The sequence below is a fragment of the Xenopus laevis genome, chromosome 4L (genome assembly GCF_017654675.1).
Source record: "Xenopus laevis strain J_2021 chromosome 4L, Xenopus_laevis_v10.1, whole genome shotgun sequence".
NCBI classification, from domain to species: domain Eukaryota; kingdom Metazoa; phylum Chordata; class Amphibia; order Anura; family Pipidae; genus Xenopus; species Xenopus laevis.
The window spans coordinates 70,616,152-70,642,625 of NC_054377.1; the positions used below are offsets into that span (position 1 = coordinate 70,616,152).

At 41.6% G+C, this 26,474-nt stretch overlaps 2 protein-coding genes across 3 annotated transcripts in view; one reads left to right on the forward strand and one right to left on the reverse strand.

Annotated features, from left to right (window-relative positions):
• Positions 1-5,593, reverse strand: part of adgrg1.L (adhesion G protein-coupled receptor G1 L homeolog) — an 84,675-nt gene extending 79,082 nt beyond the window's left edge. Inside the window, exon 1 of the mRNA XM_018258104.2 lies at positions 5,470-5,593. The gene's annotated coding sequence lies outside the window, so the exon portion shown is untranslated. The remainder of the gene's footprint in view (positions 1-5,469) is intronic.
• ccdc102a.L (coiled-coil domain containing 102A L homeolog) overlaps positions 5,569-26,474 on the forward strand; it is a 33,331-nt gene continuing 12,425 nt past the window's right edge. Inside the window, exons 1-7 of one of the 2 annotated variants that reach the window (XM_018258109.2) lie at positions 5,591-5,692; positions 8,350-8,427; positions 9,293-10,208; positions 11,276-11,457; positions 12,595-12,703; positions 14,962-15,078; positions 15,744-15,953. In XM_018258109.2, the coding sequence (XP_018113598.1) occupies positions 9,651-10,208; positions 11,276-11,457; positions 12,595-12,703; positions 14,962-15,078; positions 15,744-15,953 (1,176 nt within the window). In that variant the 5' untranslated portion in view covers positions 5,591-5,692; positions 8,350-8,427; positions 9,293-9,650. Of the gene's footprint in view, positions 5,693-8,349; positions 8,428-9,292; positions 10,209-11,275; positions 11,458-12,594; positions 12,704-14,961; positions 15,079-15,743; positions 15,954-26,474 lie in introns of both variants that reach the window. The other variant, XM_018258110.2, reaches the window with a different exon arrangement.

Genomic DNA, 26,474 nt, shown 5'->3' on the forward strand with positions numbered 1-26,474 from the left:
ATAATGAGAAAACCCTGTACCTGGGGGGACCAAAAATGCACATTTTCCTGCTATTTACTATAAGGAATGTGAAAAATAGGAAATACATTGGGAGAATGCATGTTTTTACTCAGATTACCAAAGGCAAAACTTATTAGTAAATCTGCACTGAAATTGTATGTTTCTAGAGAGTAAATTAAGAGAAACCCTAAACTGCTGGCATTTTTTGAGAACTTATAATTAGTGGTCCAGAAGAAACAATAAAATAAAAAGTTGCACCATGAAGATATTTGGGGCTTATTTACTGACACAGGTGTTACATTGCAAATGTGATAATAGCAACCAGTAAGGAATTATTTTTCATCTATCTGCAACAAATTATAAAACAAAAGCAAAGTAAAAGCAAATTTAGCAACAATGTTAAAAAATCTTCATCCACATGCACACATGCCCCCCCCAGAAATGTTTTCAGACTTTTATAACCTGCCAAATTTTGTAAAATGGACATGGTAATTAGGGGGTGTGACCATAAAATGGACATGACCAAATATTCTCTCATGACAATTTTTTCCCCCTCTTTTAATTTTTTCAATGGTGGGAGGTATGCCTCCCAACATTCAAAAAATGGAAAGAGGGGAAAAAATTATACTGCGTGTAGCATAGCGAAAATGTTTGACCACACCATTTTATGGCCACACTCCCTAATTACCATGTCCATTTTACAAAATTTGGCAGGTTATAAAAGTTTGAAAACATTTCTGTCCCTATTCTGTCCCCTAAATCTAAGACAGTCTTTGTGGAAGGCTGGCCTCACCACCTAGACTGCCTGTGGGATAGGGATTTACATCAGGATTGGGATGGGGATGTGCGATTAACGTCCCTAACACTAACCCTATTCTTCAGTACAGGATCGCACAGTCCACACACCCAGACCAAAAAGCCCACTAGCCAGACAATATTAAATATTTTTATTTTATGGTTTATAAATGTGTATCTTGACAGACTTATTGGGATAGTTTAGAAGTAGGACTGGCAAAGGACCAGAGCTGCCAATCAACAGGAAGACTGAGCCAGAATGCTGTGCTTTAAATAACTTAACTTTAAAAAAAAAATTTCCTTTATTCATTCTTGGCACAAGACTGCCTATTGCAGTTTGGCAGCTCCTGCAGGTTACAATTTAGCAACAGCTTGGTAACAGTGGGTTTAACATTCATCATCCAGATTCCAAATTCCAGATTAGGAAAAAAAATCTAGACTGGCCGGGTGAAACCCCTGATCCAGGTTGTGGGCCCTAGTACCTCTCTACTAGGAATGTGTTCCTGATGACTGGTAAACCTCATGCACCTGGTATAACAAGTGTTTATCGGTCTGGACTTCTGTGAAACAGATGCTAGGCTACATTTTACAGTTTGTGGGACACCACAGCCTTGTGAAAGAGGCACCAGTAGCATTTCATGTACAATCAAAAAGAATGGAAGCAATTGAAAGTCTCAGGCACAGCTGTGGCTCTTATCATTTACTGAAGCGAACAGTAAGTGCAAAGCAATGTCTATGTACAGTGCAAATTGCATGTAGCCAGAGGCCACTATTGATTCTTAAATTTGCAAGATGAGGACACAAGGCGTCTTTGAAATAGCTGTCTCTTTAAATAGGGTATTGTTCGAATTCTGGTAACATGGCTGTTGCACACTGTAAAGATCACATCATAGATATGCACATATCTTGTGTGGCTGATATGTGTAATGTCAAAAATCATGACATTCCCACACACTGTTGAACTTTTTGAGTGGTATATCACATGCAACTACCACTATGTAGGGGTTATTGTTTATTTGCACATTTTAAAAGTCCATTAACACCAGAATTTAGGGGAAACCCACTTGTCCTGCGGTCACTAGTTAACATTTATGCCACAACTGAAGTCACGTTAGGTAATGTTACATGAAAGAATGTATAAAGGCAAGAAGCAATTGTTTAGCCATCAAGCTGCATATAATCAATGTTAGGTATCACTCTAGAGAGGAGGTGTATATAAATATCTGTAGATGAGGATGTGCCTATAACTAAGCCAAAGTAAGACTTGAAGTATTGTGATGTATCTTAGCAGTAGGGTATAGGTGCCATAATACATATTACAGATACATACTATATTTGCGAACTGCCTCCAAAAGCCCTACCACAAATACAACAGGTATTTTCCAATTTCGAAATCTCATTATTTCTAGAAATGGTGCTGAATTTTCAAAAGTGTGTACAAAGTAAATAATATGCATAGATTCTTTCTGGGTGTTTTCACTTTCTGGTGTTGAGGTATAAAGGAGAGAAGTCATTTTCAAGCAAAAGTACACCACAGGTAAAGAACAGGAAAAAATTACTTATCTTTCGTCACCTACTTTAACGATTTTACTTGCGATACTTTCCGTTCCAACGCGATTAGACTAATCACAGGTGTCACGCTAATCTAATGTAAGTAATACAAATGTCGCACGTAGACGCTGATTGCATCAGACACAACACGACTGTTGAATGAAGACAAGAAAGTCGTGTCGGATGCAATCAGCTTCTATGTTCGACATTTGTATTACTTACATTAGATTTGGCGCATCATATTTGACACCTGCGATTAGTCTCATTGCGTCGGTATCGCAGGTAAAATCGCCCGTGGACTTCTACCCTTATAATGATTCCATCTGAAATGTGTCTGCTTATCACTGTGAACAGTCTTTCTGTACTTTCACATAAATATAAGCTGTATGTTTATGTACCTTTGTGGTGTAGTAAGTCTGATCAAAAATGTTTGATCCTGCTGTGCTTTCTGTTGAGTACTTTAGCAAGAAAATGCCAGGGATCATTTACAAACACAATTTTCCCTACTGTCAGTTGAGTGTAAATCCCCATTCATAAGCAGCGTCGGACTGGGCCCACCAGAGCTGCTACATCAGGGGCCTGCACACACCCCCCTCCACTACTCCATGGCCCCCCTACCACAAATCCCCTCTGTCAGTAAGGAGCAAAGGCTCTGCCAGCCATGGGGAGCTGATCTGGGCCTGCAGGGTCCACAAGGGATGGAAGCCCACCATGTTTTTCCAGTGTCCCGCCAGCCCAGTCCAATCATGATTAAAGGTACTTGCATAAAAGTGTGCTCTTTTTACTTGTCACTGCTCAGTCTTTCCTGCCTCCTGTTCCAAATCGAGCCCTGCTGTGCCTGTTAAAGCAGGAGTACCCTGGAGCTAGCACCATCTACGGACGAGTAGGTAGCCCAACGGTTCACTTCATGCCCTGCGTAAATTGGCACAGCACACTTGTGTCTAATTAATTGGGTGTCACTGGAAATGACACCAAGCAGACTTGGGAGACTTTTAGTGCAATATCATGTCAAATTTATCGATTAAAGGTGAAAGAACAGGGGTATCACAGATGGATTTCACAACAAAATATACAAAAATCTCTCCTGTAGGAGATGAAGTGCCAAACAATACCTGCCCATCACTTTTGGTGAAATTGCTGGTCTTAAAACACATTACATGCAGCAATTCTGGGTAATCTCTTAAAATTGCTTCCTTCTGCATTTTTGGGCAATTACCCAGGGTTGGTGCATGTAATGCTTCATCACCTGCAAGAGGGGAGATTTCCCAGCAGGTAATGAAGTGCCTTGTACTTCAGGGTTCTTGCTGAGTTTACACAAAGGAGAAGCACCTTTCTCTACTTGAATTCTAACCACTGCAATGCTATCCAACCATAGAAGAAACAGCAGACACTCACAGATCCCACGGGCAGGCAAAGTAAAGGAGCTGCAGACTTTTCAGGTAAAAAGTGACTAAACACACAGCCTTACCTGTTTCTTGCACTCAGACACTTATCATAGGCTTACTGAAAGTTTTTGTATACCACATATATACCCCAAACCCACCAATCCATATAACAGATTAAACAACCAATAAAAAAGAGATGGAGGGACATAAAAAACAAGGCAAGGTAAGCATCTGAGAACAGCGGCCTGTGGCTAGGACCGCACGGCCTAGAGGCGCCTGATGCTGAAATACGGCCCTGGAGGTTTATATTTCCCTCAGAAATGTTAGTACCTCTGCTCCAGGCCCAAACTGGCAATCTGTGGGTTATGGCAAATGCCAGAAGGGCTGCTGTAAGATGCCCAATATTTATTCGGCCTGTGGGGGTTGTTTGGGCCTCTATGTACTTTGAATGCCTATTTTGATTCCTAGTCCAGACCTTCTCTGCTCAACTTAATGTGTGAGAAATATTCATATATGCATTCTTTCAAATATTGGCCTATAAATTGCTTTCCCCATTTTTTTTCATGTAGATAGAAGATAAATCACATTCTTGGAATTACAATTTATATATTGTCTGATGCGGTAGCTTTTATTGGTCACTGAGGATGTAAAGACTTGTTACTGTCAGACACCTTGTGGAGCTACATTTGTACAAGCAGTTTCAAACCAGCCAGGCCGGAGTCATGGGAGTAATTAAACTGGAGGTCAAGATATTGCCTAAAGTCGTAGTTCTCCTAGTGACAAATTTGCAAACATCTTTTAGAATGACAGTTGTGCACATCCTACCAAAGGTATGAAGATCCCTTAAAAGTACTTTAATGCCTGTAGTACCAACAATACTCCTTAAACAGGCTCGGACTGGCAATCTGTGGGTTCTGGCAAATGCCAGAGGGGCTGCTATAAGGTCCCATAGAAAGTCAGTATTGGTGGGCTGATGGGGCCTCTATGTGGGCCAGGGTCGGACTGGGGGGGGCCCGGGGCCCACCGGGACTCCAGTCCAGGGCCCCCCTACAGACCCCCGTCCCCCTGCTGCAACGCGTCGTCCTTCAGTGTGCATGCGCACACGATGGCCCCCTCTGTGTGCGCACCGCGCTCCGTCTGCACGCATGCGCGCACGGCGCTGCGTCTGCACGCATGCGCGCACGGCGCTGCGTCTGCACGCATGCGCACACTGCGCATCCACGAAGATCCTTTTATTTATTTTTTCAAAAAACAAGCATCGGGGGAGGGGGCCAGTCCGACACTGATGTGGGCTGATTGGGCCTCTGTGTACCTGAAATGCCAGGGCCTATTTTAGTCTGGACCTGTCCTTAAAGCATCACTGTTGTCTTCTATATATTAGCCAGACATCCAGACAAGTGAAAGTCAGGTTTAATGAATACAAAAGAGTTCAAGACACTATAGTTCACAGAAAGAATAATTAAACAACTCCATCATTAGCTAATAAACTGCCTATGGACAGGCCTGGACTGGCAATCTGTGTGTTCTGGCAAATGCCATTTGGGCTACTAAGATGCCATAGAAAGTGACTACTAAGTGGGCTGTTTGGGTCTCTGTGTACTAGGAATACCAGGGCCTATTTTGAATCCCAGTCCAGTCATGCCTATAGACCACTTTGCAGTGTGTGTGCCCCTTCTTGACTGTTTCTAAATATTTCGCATCCCTGAGAAATAGCAGCATAGAATAAATGCATAGTGACCTGAGAAAACTTGTGATGTTTGTATCATGAACAGCAGCAGCCGGCAAGGCAGGACTACCAGTCCCAGAGGTGCACAGAACTTCCCATGTTCTCCCCTCCCAAGGAAATGCAGTCAGGGCTGGGAGGAGACTCGCCTGCTGAGGGGGCCAACTGAGGTGCAAGGGGAAAGACTGCTGCCATCTGCAGCCTCGCTTTCATCCCCCTCTATCCCCACCTGTTCCAGGTAAGCACCCAGTGGTGGGAGGGAGAGCGCTGGGCATGAGACGCAAGATACTTTGTGGGAGTTGGAGAAGTTTTACACTGCAGTATTAGTGGCATGTGCACTAAGCGCCTGTGAGCAATCAAACTGCACTGCAATAAGAAGCGTGTGCAACTCGTATGCAGCAACTGGACGCTAGACTTTTAGGGTTCTTTTAAATACTTTGCTATGGGCTTTTTCCAGTATAGGAACTGAATGGGGACCGTCAATTCCCCTGCAGCTGTGTGTTGGGGGGAGGGGACTGGTATGCTGAGGTTTGAAACTAGAGAGCCTGTATGAAGGAAAGACGGGATAACCAAGGAGACAGGGAGAGTGGCAGGGCGGCACAACCAATAGAAACTGCTCAGAGCAATTTACTAGCCAATGGAGAGTTGCGAAAGTTGACACACTGGTTGTAATGAGTGGATTTTTCAATCCCTCTGTTACCCCTCCCCCTCTGGAATCTTTGTTGTAGTGAGAGCTGTGTGAATGGCTACAGTTGAGCAGATGTTATCAGACTACAGTTCCCAGCATCCCGTGACAGACGCTGTCAGTTGAAAAAAATATTTTCGTATGATCTTTGACTGATACATTTGTTTTTACTCTACCTTCACAGATATGTCCCACAAAGCTTCAAAACTTTTGGGATTTGGGGGCTCTATACCAACTCTTCAAAATAGTTCCAGTCTGTATGTCAAAACTGATGTGTGGGGATTGATATTTTGTGATCTGACCCTTCTGCTTATACCCCAGCCCTTCATTGATACAGTGGGATTAACCCTTACAGGAAGGGGAGGGGTCCCCACTTCCAGCTCAGAAGGCACAAGCAGGAGTCTATGTAGGGAGGGGGTAGCTTAGTGTTCTGCTCCCACTTTATGGCAAGTGTGGTTATGAACCAGTGGTTTCTGCAGAAATACACTCGTAAAACAAATTGTCATTTCACTCACATAAATGTTATCCATTCAGCAGCCTTTCCGTTACTATACCAAAAAACAAAAAAAAAAAAACATATACAAAAAGTATTGTAGAAGTGATACCTATATTGGCTACAAATGAAAGCTAGAAAGGCACAGCATATATTCTGATCAGTGAAAGGTATTCATGGGCAATAAATTAGGACGTTACAGATAGATAGAGACCAAATGTAGAGATAATACAATGAATTAGAGTGAGTTGTAAATAGTCCAGTAGTCTGGATTCAGTCAGGTCACATAGTGTGACATGAAACCTGACCCTAAATTAAGGCCCTGTCTTAGGGGCAGATTTACTATGTTTCAAGTGAATTTTCGAAGTTAAAAAAGTTCGAATTTCAAAGTCATTTTTTGGGTACTTTCGGCCAGATCTCGATTGGGGAAGCCCGTTAAGGGGGCCCCATACACGGGCGAATAAGCTGCCGACGCGGTCTGTCAGCAGCTTTTATCGGCCCATGTATGGCCACTCTAACTCCATACAGGATAAAAATTGCACCCAAGGATGAACCATCACAGACGTATAATCAATACCAAATCATGTGATACGCCAGTGGGGCAACATTTCTGCAATCAAAATCTTCAGGACATGCAGGTCTTAATTCTAAAAGGGAACTTTAAAACTGAACGGGAAAGGAAGCGTTATGAATTCAAATGTATGGAGATATTTAACACATTAAGACAGGGTCAGGTTATGTAGTTGATATTGTAACATGTACTATAATTTATACAGATATTATAAGCCACAAACTGGTTACATGACTATTCAAATGCACAAGGCTGCAGGCCTCTGTGGTGGCTTTTTAAATACTGTTCAATCTGTGTGATCAGGTATATCTGTGTTAAAAAAAAAACTGGGAAGTACAGTTAGTTTGTGCAACTTTTTTTTCACATAAGCCCAACTAAATGATCTCATGTAAAGAAGGGGGGCATATTTAGTTAAAATTAATTGGATACATATATCTCAGTTTAATTACTTTTTTAATATAATTGAAGTTAATTTTCCTGGGCCATCTATTCTCCTTGGCATGCATGAGGGTCTGCACCTGATCCTTACTACTGCACATAGGAACCATGAAGGAAATAATTAGAAGCTATAATACTTGCTGCAAAGCAATTTAAAAAAACAACCATCTTGCTGGCAGTGGGTCCAGGGGAAAATATAATTATAAACAAATGTGTATTAAAATGAAACTAAAGTCCCCCCCAAACTTATTTTATGATGCCAGATTGATGCTGTGAAATGCAGAGAAATGTTGGGGTTACAGAGTAGGACTGTATTAGGTAAAATGATTGCTCTGCGGTCTAAGCAAGTTAAAGACTCCATGGTGTTACATGAATATTTTATATATTTTTTCATGTTTGGCCATTTGTAGCTTTCTGAGACTAGAAAATAATAGGCGTATATTGTAATTTCTTTTTATTTTCCTACACAAATCTGTGCTAGTGAAGGCTAAAAGAAAGCATCACATTGGTTATGGAAACGTTCCCAGACAAGCCTGATGTGAAAAACATGTCTAAAGTATGCAGCATATGGCTACACAAACTCCAACTGCAATGGATGGGATACATAAAAACATTACCAATCGCCTAGTACTGCCAAGACAAAAATGTCCGTTGTCTGGCACCCCAGCTAACTATTTGTGCTTCTCAACTGCCTCTTAAACCCATCAGGTTAATAGTCAACGTGATCCCTGAACACCCCAAAGTTACCTCACAGCTTTGTCATCGACCCCTAAGAGAAGCACATAAGTGAGTATGTAGCCCGCTTACGTTTCTTGGACCCTTAGCTGCCACAAGACACACAACCCCAGAGATATTTGGTGTAACACAACTCACAATTTAGTGGTCTCTGCATCTAGTGATCCATGAAGAGTGTAAAAATGGTGTGTATTCTAACCAATTTTTCTATGTGTTCTATGTGTTATATACTATGAGTTATAAAATGTCATCTGTGCTGGTTCAGTATATAGAAACAATATATTAATCATCTGAGTAGACACAAGTTTTGCTTTGCTTTAACTATGGGGCTTAGTTTTATATGCTAATGCTTCCTACAAAACACTGTTTAAAAGAACAAGATGAAATGATAATTTAAAAAAAAATTAAGGGTACATGGAATACAGCAGGATTCAGGCGAATCCAAGTGCCTAGCCAAACCGAATCTGACATTTTTTATGTTTTTTTATTATTTTAAATTATAACAATAATTTGCATATGCAAATTGTGTAGGATTCTGTTTCGGATTTGGCCTAATCCTGCGTGAAAGATTAAACATTCGGCTGTATCCAAAAAATAAGAATTTGGAACATCCCTATATACCTTCAATGGTAGTTTCCTGCACCAAAAAAATACACAGTTTAAGGTCTATACCACAGAGGTACTATTCTTTGTTGGATTATTTAATTTAGCAGAGAAGTGCCAGAAACTGCCTCTGCATCCCACTTACTTGAATTGGAACCCTGTGTAACTCATTTCAGTCCCAAAGTGATTTCCTAGAGCATTTGGCCCCTGGGTCTCTTATCAAGTTCAAAAAGATTTATTGAGAAAAAATTGTGGACCACTGTTTATTATTGGTATATGTAAAATTGTATACTGATTTATTTCTGTTTTACAGGTCTCACTCAATCTATTAGAAGCTTTGGAAGCCTGGGTCACACATATTTGTGTGTCTAATTCTTCCATAAGGAGCAACCAATTAGCTATAATCGAACTGTTCACCACAGTATTATATTGACCCTGATGACAGACATATTGGACTAGTGATTCTCCATAATTTATGTCTCAGCTTGGCATCATTAGCGAGGATCCTGGCACTGTCTGAGGGGGTGCAGGGACTCCAGTTAAAGGAGCCTGTACCCCTCAGACAGCTATTTTCTATTCTCTCACATTACTCACTGTCGGTACTGCTTTCACTACAGCCTCCCTGATACCTTTTTGTTTTTCCTTTTAAAAGAACTATTTTATAAGCCAATATGAGTCAGAGTAGTGGTCCCAGTCCACGGTTAGTAGACTCTCCTCTGCTGCTTCAGAGCTCAGATCTCCTCTGCAATTTAGGGACCCCTCTGCCTGAACGCATACACCTTCCAGACTCTCTTACTCCATCTCCCAAGAATCTACCACCATCCCCTATACCCCCAACTCCTGTCTCCATTCCAACTGGGGATTGGGAAAGCCGTGAGGAACTGCGCCTTCGAGAATTAGAGGAGGCAAGAGCCCGAGCTGCTCAAATGGAGAAAACTATGCGATGGTGGTCAGACTGTACAGCTAACTGGAGGGAGAAGTGGAGTAAAGTAAGAGCAGAGCGCAATAAGGCAAGGGAAGAAGGAGCTCAGCTCAGGAGTCGGCTTGAAATACTTAGCAAAGAACTGGGAGCCTTGAAAAGAGAGAGGCAAGAAGCAGCCACTGAAACAGAGCAGCTCCGAAAGGAGCTAGAGAGACTACGAGGCAAAGCAGCAGTGTTAGAATCCAATGATCATGACGTAGAGGAGCCAGTTAGAGATGTGGAAATTGAAAAGCTCACCAAAATCAAGGTCAGTTTCCACACTAAAGTGGTAGATATATGAGGGAAAACTATAAGGCAATTTTCGATTATTTAATTGTATAAATAAAGTTAAATAGTAATACATGTTTTAGGGGTATTATATGGTGTGTTCACAAGGGGCAGTGTTGTGCCTTCTTAATGACACATTTCTGGGCTTGCTTCTGCACCCTATTAAAAATCCAGTGAAAGGTGCAGAGCACATCACTTTTAGGTGCAAGAGCCCTGTATTTGATTCCTGCCATAGACACCAGGTATAGGGCTAGGGTTGCCATTTTCAAGCATAGTTTTTACAGGCCAGGCCAGTAAAATACCTGCTAGGTTGCTGTCCTATATTGGGCTCCCCAGTTTCCTACAACCCCAACTCCAGTGCTTCCCATGTTGCAAGTGATTTGTATAACTGTGAATGTGAACTGTAAATGTGGTGTCTAACCCTTCCCCTTCTGCATACAGTACTGGTGCATGCAGGCAGTGCTACCTACAAATAGCACCACAGGGAGCAATACTTAAAGAAATGTGAAAATTGCAATGCTTTTTGCACTTTGCACCTTGCCATTTATTTGTAACACTGTGTTTTATGGGGGTTTTTTCCTTGGGGGGGTGCAACAACACAATTCAGTCAATAAAATCAAAATGAAGTTTATGTGTGTTTTTCACATTTAACATTCCTGATATGTGTGTGCGCTTACCCCCCTATTTACACATGCTATCTTGTGGGATGTACAAAGTGTAAGTATATTTCCCAGCATCCCTTGGAGTTGTAAAAAAAATTCCATTCTTCTGTCATTTTTTATAAATGCACGTCATTGCATTATTCAACTAAGAGAGAAGAAATACTTGGCCAACTGAAACATCTACTTGGTTTTGGATCACTGTTGCTGTATAGGAAGTGAAGCAGGCCAAATTATACAGTGCTTTTCCAAAGCAAGTAAGAGTATAAATGGAAAAAGCAACATAATGTGAGAAGTTTGTCCAACTAATATTAACTCAATGCTGAACTGTCTAATGCATGCATTTTCACATTTACCCATTATACTCCTCCTGTTTTTTGTGCTCTAGGATCCAGACCTTGATGATAGTGTGCAGCTTGAGGGCTGGGAGATTCAGAATGGGGGACCTTCACGCAGTCCTAGGCCCCGTAACTGGGAGGACGTGAGTCCCAGTGAGGACGATGCAACAAAAATTACAGCACTTAAATTGAGGCTAGATGAAAGCCAAAAGGTGCTGCTGAAAGAAAGGGAGTATGTGTTAATATAGCTATTACGATTTATAATATGCAGTAAATTATTTATATCTGGAATATCATTCATGTTGGCATTAGCATATGAAACCTCTTGGAAGTTAAGGGGTTAATAAATGGAAGTTATATCTATTTTGATAAAAATTTTCTATGGTAAAAACAAAAGATGCATCCAATGTTTATTTTGCATCTCAATATGTTTTTCTTACCTTAATTAAAATTTTAAATTAGTCTATGGACACCAGTAATGACAACACCATCCACTTATGGTCTCTATGAAATAGATAATGTTCCATCAGAGGCATCTGTCTTCGAGCTTCCACTGCTAGATAGAATCAGCCGTAAGAGCTAATATAACGGGGGTAAATTTGAGCTAAGTGGGGTGGGCTGCATAAGCCAAAGAAGTCTGCAAATCTTTGATGCTTTTACTTCACATTAGTCATTCATATTAAACCAAACAATAAGCTTTAATCAGTGTAAGGCTTAAGAAACTCCAATGGCTTGCTTTCAGTAAAATGTATGTAATGGAGGTATTAATAAATTCTGGACCCTCGAAAAACACCATATCCACCTGCCTGGTGTTTGATTATAGGATATTATCAGCAAGCTAAAAATTACACAGTGATCACGGAAAACTATAGTTTATTGCCAGTGTGGCGGTTGGAAGTATTCTCCTGCATAGAATAAAGTTTGGGTTCCCAACTATGGAGACATAGCAGGTTCAAATGAATATTTTGAAAGGTGTATGTCTACTTTGTGAGGCTAGCTTTGGTTTTAAAGTATGCTCCTTATGCTTATTATCATAGTCAATGACCATAGTATCCAACCTGAAATTTGTAAGCCAGTCTGTACAGATATAGAAACAAAAAGTAAACAAATTCAATAACTGAATAAGAATACTAATAACTAGAAAATATATACCCAAAAGTTCCAATGGTAAACTTCTTTTTTGGGTAGAAAAAGGTTGTAGTAAGCTTCGTCTGTAACCGTTATTTTTGTTTCTAGCCAAACCAATAGTATCAGGTAGAACAAGATGGTGTTCTCAGAAACTGCACTAATAAAGATGGCACAACATATTATTTTAGTTGTGCTGCAGAAATGTATTCTGTTTGCAATACCTGTTGTTCTTCTGCCTCAGGGATAAGATGCTGCTCAATAAAACCATTGAGAAGATGGAAGCAGAAATAAGTCAGTGGAAACTGAAATGTGAAGAGCTGAACAAATCCAGACAGGAGGCAGTTAAGCAGGTAAGAAGCTAGAAAGATAATCACGGACAACATTTGGTCAGTAATAAAAGATGGAAGTTTTGTTACAGGTTTAGTAACCAATAGCAACTAATAGGCAGATAGAATTTACTAGTCTGCTGTTTGAAATCAATGATCTGATTGTTTACTCTGACCTAGGCAAACTTTGTGCTTTTTACTACATTACCCATATGAATGTGCAGGATATCATGTGTGTTTTGTAGCAATTCAAGTGTTCACAGGAAAAGTGATACTGGTCATCTGTAACATTTGAATATGTTTAATATAAGGGAACTATCGCAAAAATGAAAATTTAATATTAGCTTCAGCATACTGAAATATGAAGCTTTCTAAATACAATCAATTAAAAAGTCTGTAAGTTTGTAAAATAATCAAGCTTATCTTCACTCTCCCTCTCTCAGCATCTGTTTCTCTTCATTCTGTCTTCATGCAGCAGTTGTGTGTCAGATAATCATTGACAGTTAGATCCAATATATCTTTTAGGGGGGCTTCCTGGATTCAGTTATTTGAGCGAGCTATAATTCATCTGCTAGGAAAGGGAGCCCCAGTGTCAGACCCGACCCTCATGGGCCCTTGCCGGCCCAGCCCCCTCCCCCGATCTCTGGGCCCCCCAAATAAAATAAATTTTTATTCCTCTATGCGCGTCTGCGCATGCAAGTCGCCATTCACGCATCTCGTCGGCGTGCGTCACAACGTCTGCAACAATGTTTGTGCATGCGCGCGTGGGGGCCCGGAGGTAAGTACCCCGCTGGGCACCCCATGTCCAGTCCGACTCTTGAGCCCCCGCCTCTATAATATTTATTGAATCATTCATCTGACACCTAACTGCTACATGAAGAATGAAGAGAAACAGGTGCTGAGAGAGGAATAGTGAATATAAACTTGATAACAATGCAGAATTTTTAATTGATTTTATTTAGAAAGTTTCTTACTTCAGTATGAGGAAGCTTATATTACATTTTCATTTTTGTGATAGTTCCACTTTAAATATTTTTGTTTGAATATGCTATATTTGTGCTTTTTGATGTGAAGGGCCAGACAATGTTGAAATTTGGATACATACCATGGGAAGTTTATGCCAAAAGAAAGCATCTTTTTTTTTTCCATCATCACCTATCTGCTTGTGTGCCAAAACCATAATATCCACCAGGTGTCGGGGATCGATTCCACACCATGACATGTGTTGTCTGGCAAAATGAGTTGCAGAAAGGTCAATGCTTTATAGACAAAGGACAAAGTCACTTTGGCTTTCCGAATTTGCTCAAAGTTGACCCGCAAAGAAACTTTGGGCTACTAAAAACAGAAGTGGCACATATCTTTTCCCACCTGCTATTTACCTTATTGCTGGTGGTAAAGCCTTTACATGAGATTAGTTGTCCACGATAGGTGTGAATGCAATTACACAAGTGTAATTAGAAAAACAGTTAATAAAAATCGAAATGTAGTGTACATCGCTCCATTCACTCCATTGTATTATTGCATTAAAACAAGAAATACTGGGCTTCTTAGCCAACTGAAAACATGTATTTGGTTTTGGGCCATTGTTGCTCAGTTAAAAGTGAATCAGGCCAAAATATACAGTGCTTCTCCAAAGTAAGTATAAATGGAAAAGGCAGCATACTGTGATTTATATTATTGTCGGTGATAAAGCATTTTCAGGAGATTAGTAACCTGTGGTAGAGAAGATTAAGGGCCCTGACACACGGGACATTTCATCGACAGGAGGAAATCTCCTCTTCCTCAGGCAGTGAAGCATCCGACAATAGGTTCCCCTTCAAGACTTTTTTCAATTCCTTTCCATGTTTTATTTTTTCCAAAATTAAAGGTTACAATTTATTATACCTGTCTCTGGTGTTTAAGTCTGGCAGGTCAGTGATCCAGGTGCAGAATCTGGTCTGTTACAATTTGCTACATCTGTGCAATATAAGTACTTATCAGCAGGGCCAAAGATAAGAAATGTATCAATTTAGAATAGTTTACAGAGTCTGTAACACCTCTCCAAGAGCTGCTTCAGAAAGACATAACCTGGAAGGTGAAAAATGAAACAAACTAAAAATGTTCAAAAATAAAATGTGATTGAAAAAAGTCTTTATTTCTGGTGAACTATCTGAAAACAACTGAACTGAGAAAAAATGTTGGCAAGTGAGCAACCCCTTTAAGGAAAGATCATAATTGTGAGACATGGAGTGTCACATGGTGGGCTGACTGGTAATATTCTAAAAAAATTCATAATTTTTCAGCTCACTCTTCTAAGGGAGCGCCACCAGGATGAGTTGGGACGCATTTCTGAGGATCTTCAAGATGAACTTGGTGTTCGATCCAGTATGGACAAGAAACTTGCAGAGCTCAGAGCTGAGGTACTGAGAGAAGAGTTTTCCATATTCTAGTATGCAAAATATATTTTTCCAGTGAATCTGGACAAATACACATTCTAGTTCATCAACATATCAATATGTCCTGTATCTGCATGGGTTTCCTCCCACATGCCAAAAACACGTTGGAAAGTTGAGTGGCTCCTGATAAAATCAACCATAGTGTGAGAAACAGAGGCCTTATCTTACCACTGCTAGCTGGACCACAATCAGGAATCCTGGTAAACCATACTAAGAAGTTGCCCCTGCCAATAAGTAGAATGGGGCCAGACCCCTGCTCCATTCCAGTCACACTAAAACCATGCCCACAATTCACCCAAAGTCCACCCACTCTCTTGTAATCTCCAGTACCCTATGTCTCACAAATCTCACTTCTCATGTCTTTTGGGGTCCCCTCTACTATGGGGCCCCTGACTGTGTTACCCTCCATACCCCCCTGATGGTGGCCTTGTATGCAGGGACAGTAAGGCGCTGAATTGAAGGTTGTGTAATTCTGTATACTATAATGTAACATATACTGGTGCTATATAATAATAATAATATGTGTGTGTAATGTAGTAATTTATTTTCTAAAAGATGAAGAGTTCACCAGAGAAAATATTTTATATCAGTATTAAACAAGTTTCATTGTGTGTGTAATTTACTTATAGATGGAGGGACTTCAAGCCGAGAATGCAGAAGAGTGGGGCCGGCGGGAAAGACTAGAGACAGAGAAGCTGAACCTTGAGCGGGAGAACAAGAAACTGAGGCTTCAGATTCAAGACCTGGAGGAGATTCTAACTCGAAAAAGAAGGCAGACAGCCAGTGCCCTTGATACTGACCTAAAGTCAATCCAGGCAGAGCTATTTGAGAAGAATAAGGTGAGAATCAAAGTATATTAACTTGGGCCATACATATTAACTCGGGTCAAAAAACTGTTGTTATATGGGAACTAACAAAGTTAGTTACTAACACAGTAAAAGCTCAGTGCATTTGTATTGGCAGTCTTTTATGTTATACACACTGTTTCTCAACCAGAGAATGTTACCCAACAGTAAAACAAATAAAAACCATCTTGTCACAATTTAAAAAAGTTTTTTAGGTCATGATTTTCAGCATGGTCCTGCAGGGCAAATAGCTAGATTCCTTTTCAGTAAAAATAATTAGATCACTGTTTATGAAGATTTTTGGACTCAGATAAAGTCTGGGATGTTTTTCAAGACCCAAATTTTATTTTAGAATGAATTATACACAGTATTATTAATTTTATATTGTACAAATAGGTTAGCATTTATTACAGGGAATCATGGAGACCGATCCATTAAGATTTTGGCTTTAGGTGAGAGGCTTATAGTTTTTCATAATAATATATCAATGCAAATATCTCCAAACAACTTAAAAGGACGTGTTAGGCAGCCCCCAATAAAATAGAGCACTACGTTTTTTCCCCAAAGCTGATACTTAGGAAAAGAACTGCACCAGACAGTGGAAAAAACATTCTTCTTTAAGTGTCACACAGCAGGATAGTATGATATCTGAGTGGAGGGACAGAAGTTGTCCCATACATCAATCTTACTACTGCCATTTTACATGTGCTTTTAATAGCTACCCTCTGGTTCTGCCATTATCTGTTGCCTGTTGTTTATAAACTATGGGCAAATCTGCTACTGGGTGGCAACCAGTCAGAGGTTTGTTTCACTCTTCTACCTGCAGTTGGCTGAAAAAAGATCATCACTGATTGGTTGCTAAGGGTTTCTGCCCTGGTGAAAATTTGTCCAGTGTTCATAAATTAATTGTGTTTACAAACTCTCTATTGAGGCAATAGAGGACCCCAGCTACCATAATTCTTCGTCTGACAGCATCATTGTCATGTAACCCAGCATAGGAGCATGCAGAATTGTATATAATTGCCATGCTAAAAAGTTGGAACGTATTGTGAAGAGTGCTGTAACCCTCAGTTAAATGATAACCCACTTTCTCTGTCATCATAGGGGGACACAGGGACGATGGGGTTAAGCTCCACCCTCCAGGAGGCAGGACACTTACTAATAAATTTGTGGGCGTGCCTAACCGGCTTAACCCCCACACTCCAGCTTATCCAATCAGTTTTTTAAGTGTCCTGTTACCAGGAGGATGGACGTCCAGCGATGTTAGTCAAGGATGACTATTCTCTTTCTGTGGTCTTACTCTGGGCAGCGCATGTTTGTCCTTAGTACAGTCCCAGTATTTCTCCGCCCACCGGGGTCATTTCTAGCCGTTATAGGCTATAACGACCACCCAGACGTATCCCTGCTAAGTTTGGCGATGGCAGATGGTCTGGCCGGGATGGGCACGAGGTGAGTACCTGCCTTGGGCATAACAACTCACCTCACAGGTATGGCTTGGCAGCCTCCCCCCTAGCAGGGTAGCCCTCCCCCCGTTCCCCCCCTTATCCTTACTGTTTTTGTAAGAGGTGCAGGGCGTGCTCCTGTACTGGCCGGTTCTTTCCCTCCATGCTGTGTCTGGGCGCTCGCTGCGCCTTCTGTCTAAGTGAGGAGACGGCTGAGGGGGGAGAGGGCCGGATCACGCTGCGCTGGAACGCATGCGGCGTATGCGTTCCGGCGGCCATCTTGCGCACGTTGTGCGCATGCGCGCATGCGTTCCAGCGGCCATTTTGCGCACTTGTGCGCATGCGCGTATGCGTTCCAGCGGCCATCTTGCGCATAGTGCTTCTGCTGCGCACCGGATGGTCCATTTCTCCGCTCCTGCAAGTACTAGAGAGTTGTAAGCGGTTGCTGACTGCCCCACACACTCCTACTTACCCAATCTCCATGGCAGAAGGTAGGTCAGAGGGGTTATTTACCAGGGCAGGGGGGAAGGCTGCCAAAACAGCGCAGATTAAATTTTTTGCCTGTGCCAATTGCAATGTTAAGCTGCCTCGAGGGCAGGGGGAGCCGCTCTGTAAGTCCTGTTTAGTGGGGCAGAGTACAGCGCTCATTTCAGAAGATGTTTCAAGTCCACCAGCGGCTCAGCCAGAGAATCCTTCAAGGGAGAGTATTTCTCAAGGTCAGGGGCTCAGCTCAGATGCTGATGTGCCAGCACCATTGTGGGCCATTCATTTAACACAGTCCCTTGCTTCCTTGCAGGGTCTTCCCTCTATTGCTGACAATTTAGGAAGAATGTTAGCCAGACTTGATCAAAAGACTAGCTCTAAGCGAAAGCGGTCTGAAGAAACTAAAGTGCCTACTACGTCTGTTCATTGTTTGTCTGACGAATCTGCAGCTGAGCAGGCATCCTCACAATCTGAGGGAGAATTACTTCCTTCTGAAGTTTCGTCTGGGGAGGAGGAAGAAACTGTGGAGGATCACAGAGATCATGATAGTCAGCATGATGTGGAGGGTATTATTAAGGGTGTTATGGATGTGTTGAATATATCACAAACGCCCAAATCCCAGGATGATTTAGGTTTATTCAAGAGGAAGCAAAAATCCGAAGTTTGTTTTCCTTCTCATGAGCATCTTCTTCACATAATACAAGAAGAGTGGAGTGTTCCAGAAAGAAAGTTTCAGACGACTAGGAAATTTTCTAAGTCTTATCCTTTTTCGAAAGATCTGATAGAAAAGTGGACTAATCCCCCAGCAGTTGATGCACCTGTATCAAGATTGGCCAAGTCCACTACATTGCCAGTCACAGATGCGGCATCCTTCAAAGACCCATCTGACCGAAGATTGGAAGGTTTTCTTAGGTCAATTTATTCTTCGTCTGGGTCAGCTCTTCGCCCATGCCTGGCTTCGGCTTGGGTGGCCAGAGCAATACAAGCGTGGTCCGAATCACTTGTCAAGGACATCCAGAATGCAGTTTCCAGATCCGATCTGTTATCATCAGCCAATGCGATAGCAGAGGCATCGGCTTATTTGTGCGACACCGCACTAGACACAGTTCAAGTCACGGCACGTACTTCCGCTCTTTCTGTTGCAGCACGTAGAACATTGTGGCTGAAAAATTGGTCAGCAGATCTGAGTTCTAAGAAGTCTTTGACATCTCTTCCATTCAAGGGACAGCGCCTGTTTGGTGAAGAGCTCGAAAAAATTATTTCGCAGGCGACGGGAGGAAAAAGCACTTTTCTTCCACAGGCCAAAAGTAAAATAACTACTTCCACCAGACGGGGAAGGTTTTTTCGTGGCTCAAGTAGACGATATACACGAAGAAACAATTCACCACAGCGGTCACACTTTCGAGCCAAAACAAACGACAAAAGTCGCATGCATTGGAAGACCAATCGACCGGTTACCAAGCCCGCAGCAGATAAGTCTTCTTCAGCCTGACGGGGTACCCCTTCCGGAGTCGGGGGAACGTATTGGGGGCAAATTACTCCAATTCCGGGAGGTGTGGATCAACCATGCGTCAGACATGTGGGTGAACGAAATTATTTCCGAAGGTTACCACATAGATTTCTCAACCATTCCTGGCAAAAGATTCATCATGTCCAGAGTTCCTGCAGATCCAGACAAAGCTGCTGCATTTCTAAATTGCATCACAAATTTAGAACAAACTGGAGTGATTGTTCCAGTGCCACATTCAGAGAGATTTTCCGGATTCTATTCCAACATTTTCATTGTGCCAAAGAAAAACGGTTCCTTCAGGCCGGTACTAGATCTCAAACAGCTGAACAAGTTCGTCAGATCAGTACGATTCAAAATGGAGACTCTGAGATCAGTGATAAGAGGGATGGAGAAAAATCAACTGCTGATGTCTATCGATATCAGAGATGCGTACCTCCATGTACCAATCTGGCCGCCGCATCACTCCTTCCTTCGATTCGCATTCAGGAACCAACACTACCAGTTTGTGGCTCTGCCATTCGGACTCTCTTCAGCCCCCAGAGTGTTCACAAAACTAATGGCAGTATCGGCGGCGGCGTTACGTCTGCAAGGGATTTCAGTCACTCCTTATCTGGACGATCTGCTTCTGAAAGCCAGATCAGAGGAAAAAGCAGAGGAAGATCGGAGCAAGGCAATCAGTCTTCTGCAGAATTTTGGCTGGACCATAAATTGGTCGAAGTCCAATTTGCGACCCAGTCATCACATGACATTCCTGGGTCTCGAGTTCAATACCATTACACAAATGGTGCATCTTCCGTTGGACAAGCAAATGAAGGTCATGAAGCAAGTCCGTCTACTCCTCCGAGATCAGAGTCCAACTGTTCATCTAGGAATGAGAGTACTGGGACTCATGGTTGCTACCATAGAAGCCGTTCCATTTGCACAGATTCACTTACGACCATTGCAAGCGAACATTCTAACGTCATGGAGAGGGGGAGCTCTAACTCGCAAGCTCAATCTATCTCAGTCGACAAGAGTAGCCATCCAGTGGTGGCTGCGACCGACCAATCTCTCCAAGGGTCAATCCTGGGCGACGCAAGATTGGAAGATAATTTCCACAGATGCCAGTCTGAGGGGTTGGGGAGCAACCTGGGACAACTTGTCTGCCCAAGGTCAATGGTCTCCAAGGGAGTCCAAACTTCCAATCAACATCTTAGAGCTAAGGGCAATAAGACTAGCTCTGGCCGAATGGACAGAGTTATTACAGGCAAGTCCGGTTCGATTACAGAGCGACAATGCTACCGCAGTGGCGTACATAAATCGCCAGGGAGGTACTCGCAGCAAAGCGGCGCTGTTGGAAGCTCAACAAATTCTCAGTTGGGCAGAAACCAACGAAGTACAGCTGTCCGCGATCCACATCCCAGGAGTTCTAAACACCAAAGCAGATTACCTCAGCAGAATTCGTCTAGATCCGGGAGAATGGGAACTTCACCCAGAAGTGTTTGCAAAACTAGTACACCATTGGGGACAACCACAGGTCGATCTAATGGCGTCAAGAAGCAACACAAAGGTCCCTCGATTCTTTGCTCGTTACCGAGAGAGACTGGCAGCAGGGGTCGATGCCATGACGCAGAAATGGCAGTTCAATCTAGCGTACATATTCCCTCCGCTACCCATGCTTCCACAAGTCCTCAAGAAGATCAGACAGTCAGACATCACGGTAATTGTGGTGGCTCCTTACTGGCCTCGGAGGACTTGGTTTTACGACCTTCAGGAAATGTCAATAGCACAACCGATACGTCTCGAGAACAGGCCGGACCTTCTGTTCCAAGGGCCCGTTGCACATCACAACCCAGGGTTGTTCGCTTTGACGGGATGGCTGTTGAGGCAGACATCTGGCGAAAACAAGGGTTAACAGAAGAAGTTATTGCCACATTACTGTGAGCTCGTAAGTCTTCATCTTCAAAATCATACTACAGAGTCTGGCAATCATATCGGAGTTGGTGCGAGGAGTTCAATCTATCCTTTCACAAGCTTAGCATTCCGAGAGTTCTGTCTTTCCTGCAGCGCGGGCTCAGGCGAGGTCTAAAACTCAGCTCTCTGAAAGTACAAGTTTCAGCTCTGTCAATTCTATTCCAGTCCAAACTAGCCTTGAATGATACAGTACGCACTTTTCTACAAGGAGTGGCACATATAGTTCCTCCATATCAGCCTCCAGTTCCAGCATGGGATTTGAATGTTGTTCTTGAAGCCCTTCTGGATCCACCATTCGAACCGATGGGATCTATTTCAGATACTTGGCTTACCTGGAAGGTAGTGTTCTTAATGGCAATTACATCCACTAGAAGAGTGTCAGAACTGAGTGCACTATCGGCAGATCCATCTTTTCTAGTGTTCCACAAGGATAAGGCAGTCCTACGCACAGTTCCGTCTTTCCTTCCTAAGGTGGTCTCGTCATTTCACATTAACCAAGACATTGTTGTTCCCTCTCTCTGTCCGGAACCAAAGAATGATAAGGAACGTCGATTACACAACTTAGATGTAGTTAGAGCCTTACGATGGTATATTGAAAAGTCAAGGTCTTTTCGACGGTCTCAAACTCTCTTCGTATTACCATCAGGGCCCAGGAAGGGTCATCCTGCATCTAAAGCTACCATTTCTAGATGGATCAAGGAGACCATCAGACAGGCATACATGGCCAAAGGGAAGATTCCACCGGAGGGAATTCGAGCTCATTCTACAAGAGCAATCGGAGCTTCCTGGGCTTGGCGTAATTCAGCCTCATTGGACCAGATTTGCAGGGCGGCTACCTGGTCCTCTGTACATACTTTTTCAAAATTCTATAAAGTTGATATTTTTTCTTCAGCTGAAGCATCTTTTGGGCGCAAGGTGCTGCATTCTGTGCTGAAGTAATGGTTAATTCGTTTTCCCGCCCTGCTGTTTTGGGGGCTGCTTTGTTAAGTCCCCATCGTCCCTGTGTCCCCCTATGATGACAGAGAAAACAGGATTTTTTATACTTACCGTTAAATCTGTTTCTCTGTGATCAATAGGGGGACACAGGGCGGCCCGCCCTAAAACTTTTGTTTATTGACCATTTGGTCATGTCGGGATAATTCCCTGATTTACCTTCTACGTGGGTTATTATTATTTTGATTAGTACGTAATCCTGTTACAGCATTTTTTGTGACAAACTGATTGGATAAGCTGGAGTGTGGGGGTTAAGCCGGTTAGGCACGCCCACAAATTTATTAGTAAGTGTCCTGCCTCCTGGAGGGTGGAGCTTAACCCCATCGTCCCTGTGTCCCCCTATTGATCACAGAGAAACAGATTTAACGGTAAGTATAAAAAATCCTGTTTTTATGATTATAAATTTATTTTATTCATGCATTATTTGCAAGTTGCTATGCCAACTACAAGCTGCTATTTTCTAAAGCCTGACTTAGGAAACAAGGAAGATGTTGACATGACACATGATTATTTATGCCCTTCCACTGTGAGAAGCCAAGTGATTATATTGCAGTTCAGAGGCTGCAGCATTCACATATAATGACACACTTGTGTAAGGATAATCGTCATAGATACATTATAAGCAGAGAGCTGGAAACAGTTTGGAATAGATACCATAGTGAAAATAAATTATGATTTATTGCTTATTCAAGTACAGCAGTAAAATTTTGCAACAGTTGAATAGCATAATTATGTTAAACAATAAACCTCTTCAATTGAAGACTGCTTTCCATCTTGTACTTCTGGCTGAAAATATTATACTTATAATTTTTATATATTAACAACAAAAGCAATATTTTCTCGTTGAAACAAACCAAATTCTTCAGAAAATACTTTTACTGACTGAAGTTGCCTATTTGTTTAACTTTATAAAGCATATTGATGGAAATGAATGACTGCCTTTAAGTGGATTGCTGCATAATGTATTTATATAATGTATTTGTAAGCTGCTTAATTTTTTTTTGCACTTGCAACCAACAAACATATTTGCAATAGAGGACAATGATGTATCATCTCTGTAAAAATGCTGCAGAATGTCAACAATATATAAATAAGGAAAGTAATGGTGCACAACTAATAAACAGTTCAGTTGTTTCAAGTAGAAATACATGTTAAGCCTCAGTTACAATGTGCAGGCATAGTAGAAAATGCAAAAGACAGGTGCAAAGTGCCATGCACTTTCCATCCTGCCCCCAGGCCTGGATTTGTGGGCAGGCCAAAAAGGCCCATGCCTAGGGCTGTAAATTGCTGGGGGTGGCATATCTCCCAACTGTCCCATTTTTCGCGGGACAGTCCCGATTTTGACAGCTCAACCCCCATTCCCGGATTGTTACTGAAATGTCCTACCTTTCTCTTTGATCTCCTGTAATGAACACCAGTTACAAAGTGTCTAAAACTGTGTGGCTTTTGGGAGAGAGCCCAGAATATGTGCAGGTGCACTTAGATGCATTTGTTACAATTTAAGAAAAGCAAAGAAACAATTGTAACTATTTAAAATAAGCAGGTATCTTAGGGAAACTGTGACTTGCTGCTTATAGGGCAATTCACCTTTATTAGTAATAAACTGTAATAACACATAAAACCTGACCCTAAAACCCCCAGAAATGTGTTTAACTTTCCATAACCTGTCAAATTTAGTAAGAGGGTGTGGCCATAACATTTGCTGTGAAAACTTTTTGTCCCTCTTTCTATTATCGAAATGTTGGGAGGTGTGGGTTGGCATGCCGCCCGCTAGCTGCATCTGAACTGGGGAGGGTGGGAAATTTTGACAGTGGTTTAAATCTCCCGCCTCCCAGTTCTGGCAATGAAGGGAACTGTCTGCAACATAGGTGAGCGGTGGGGCTGTAGAGAAGGGAGTTGCTAGGGGTGTGCAAGAGGGTTGGGGACTGGGCTGTGTGCAAGCGGTTCGGGAACAGTCGGGGGCGAGCAGGACGGAAACAGGTTGTTGAGGGCAGGGAGGTGTGCGAATGGGTAATGGACAGGGGTGAGTGCAAGTGGATTGCTAACAGGAGGAGGGGGGGAAGCTGCCTAGGGTTGTGCCAATTTTAAACCCGGCCTTGACTGCCCCACAGTTAGCACTCAAAGACACTTTGTGATCCTAGATAGGAGTGCGAGGATGTGCACCTTCTTAAATACAGCTCTGCTTGTGCTTCACAGTGATATATTCATAAGGCTCGAGTAGCCCAGAGCACCGAGGTGACTTCCCGTGCAATTGAAGGTGTTGGTCATGTCCCTTAAATACCTGTGGGCTTATTTTATACAGGTTCCAGGGCTACCCATATAGCTATCATTATTAACCCTCACCATTTTGCTTATAACATACTCTATTCCATTCTATGCTGCTAGATTCTACAGTTCCCCATAGTAAATTCCCCATAGTGATGTAATTTCTGTCATTATTTCGGTCTTGTGTTTTTATATGGTCATGGAACTCCTTGGTAACTTTTAATATCCTTATATTTTATAGGGATACTTTATTCAGTATATAATAGATAAGTCCTTAAGAATTTGACTAAATATTGTGAAGAGGCATGTGATAAATGCCAATACTCCAATACAGCTCTTTACCAGTTAACTAATGGGTGGAAGTATATATCTGGGTTATAGATTTGTTTCTATGTTAGAACAGCATTTCACTAGCAGTTTCCCTTCCCAGAATGCATTGCTTGTCTCTTCCTCTTGTGCCTTTTGCCAAGGAGTGGAATATCTTTCAACAGATAGTAAATACAAGAATATTCTATCCCAAACAATATCAGCTAGATTTTCACATACAGTTCAGACAATGTAGGATTAAACATTTCTATTAAAAATCAAACAAAACCAAGCCAGTTTTGAGCCGCTGTATATATATTAATTACACATCTTGCACAGTTCTGTACTGATCTACTAATCTAAAACAAATTCATAAAAGTAAATCATGCACTTAATACATATTTATATATTCTGACCCTCTAAATATATATAGATATAATGTTAAAGGTTATATTTACCCAAAACAGTTTTTTTCACAATAAAAGAAAATGTAATTCTAAGTAAATTTCTTAAATACATTAATATAGAAGTATTAATTGTTTTAAATATACATGTATTTGTAAATGGAATTGCAATTAAAAGCAGTATTTGTTTATCCCTTTCTGTTCTCTGGTTCTTCTGACTCCTAATACAATGTAGCAGAAATCAGTTTACCCCAGGTACAGGAGTTTCAGGAGTCAGAAGCAGGAATACAGATAATATTATCTTCCAACTTATTGGTAGCCGTTTTGCCAGATAGTTGGGAAGGCCTATTACTTTAGTTTAGAAATTGTTGCTATGTACTCACAGTTATTGATGACCGAAGAATTCAGATTAATAGAATAAAACTTCTAGGGCAGGAGATGATCCTTTCTCCTAAGGTACTCACGCTGCATTTCTAAAGGCATGTATCTGTTTTTATAGTTGAATCCAGATTTGTCTCTTTCAGCAAGATGACTTAAACTTAAGATATTCAATACCAAAGCATATTTTGTATAGGTCTTCAGACTTCCATGTGTATTGATAAAGGAAAAGACAAAAACAAGGATTGACACTGCAGCTGCTGATCGCTCACCATTTGTAACTAGCGTTTGGATGGCTGGAAATGTGAGAGGGACAAGGTGAACATTAAATTACTATGCCTCTCACATTGCTATTTAGAGAATCAACATCAAGGGCAAGTTGGCACGTCTGCACAAAATGAAAGCCAATTGGAAGCATATACTTAGGTGGGAGTGATACATCACACTCTATCAGCATTTAGCTCTTAGTCCTCATACTGTAAACAACTGCCTATAAGCATTAAACTGCATGAATCTTTTCTTGTCCAGAATAGCTGTTTTCTCTACTTCTCACTGCACTTTTTCTCTGCAGTCAAAAGTGGTTTTGGGTGAGATGTATCCATAACCCTTTATTTAGAAAGTTCCAAAATACAATAATGCAAATTTGTGATTTGCTTTTTGCATATATTAAAAAAAACAGTACTATTAGGTGTTAACTAAGATATTTAATTTAAATTCATGTTGATGTCAAGAGATTATTTTTGTTGTAAAGTTTAAATGTTTTTACTAGACTTATATGAAG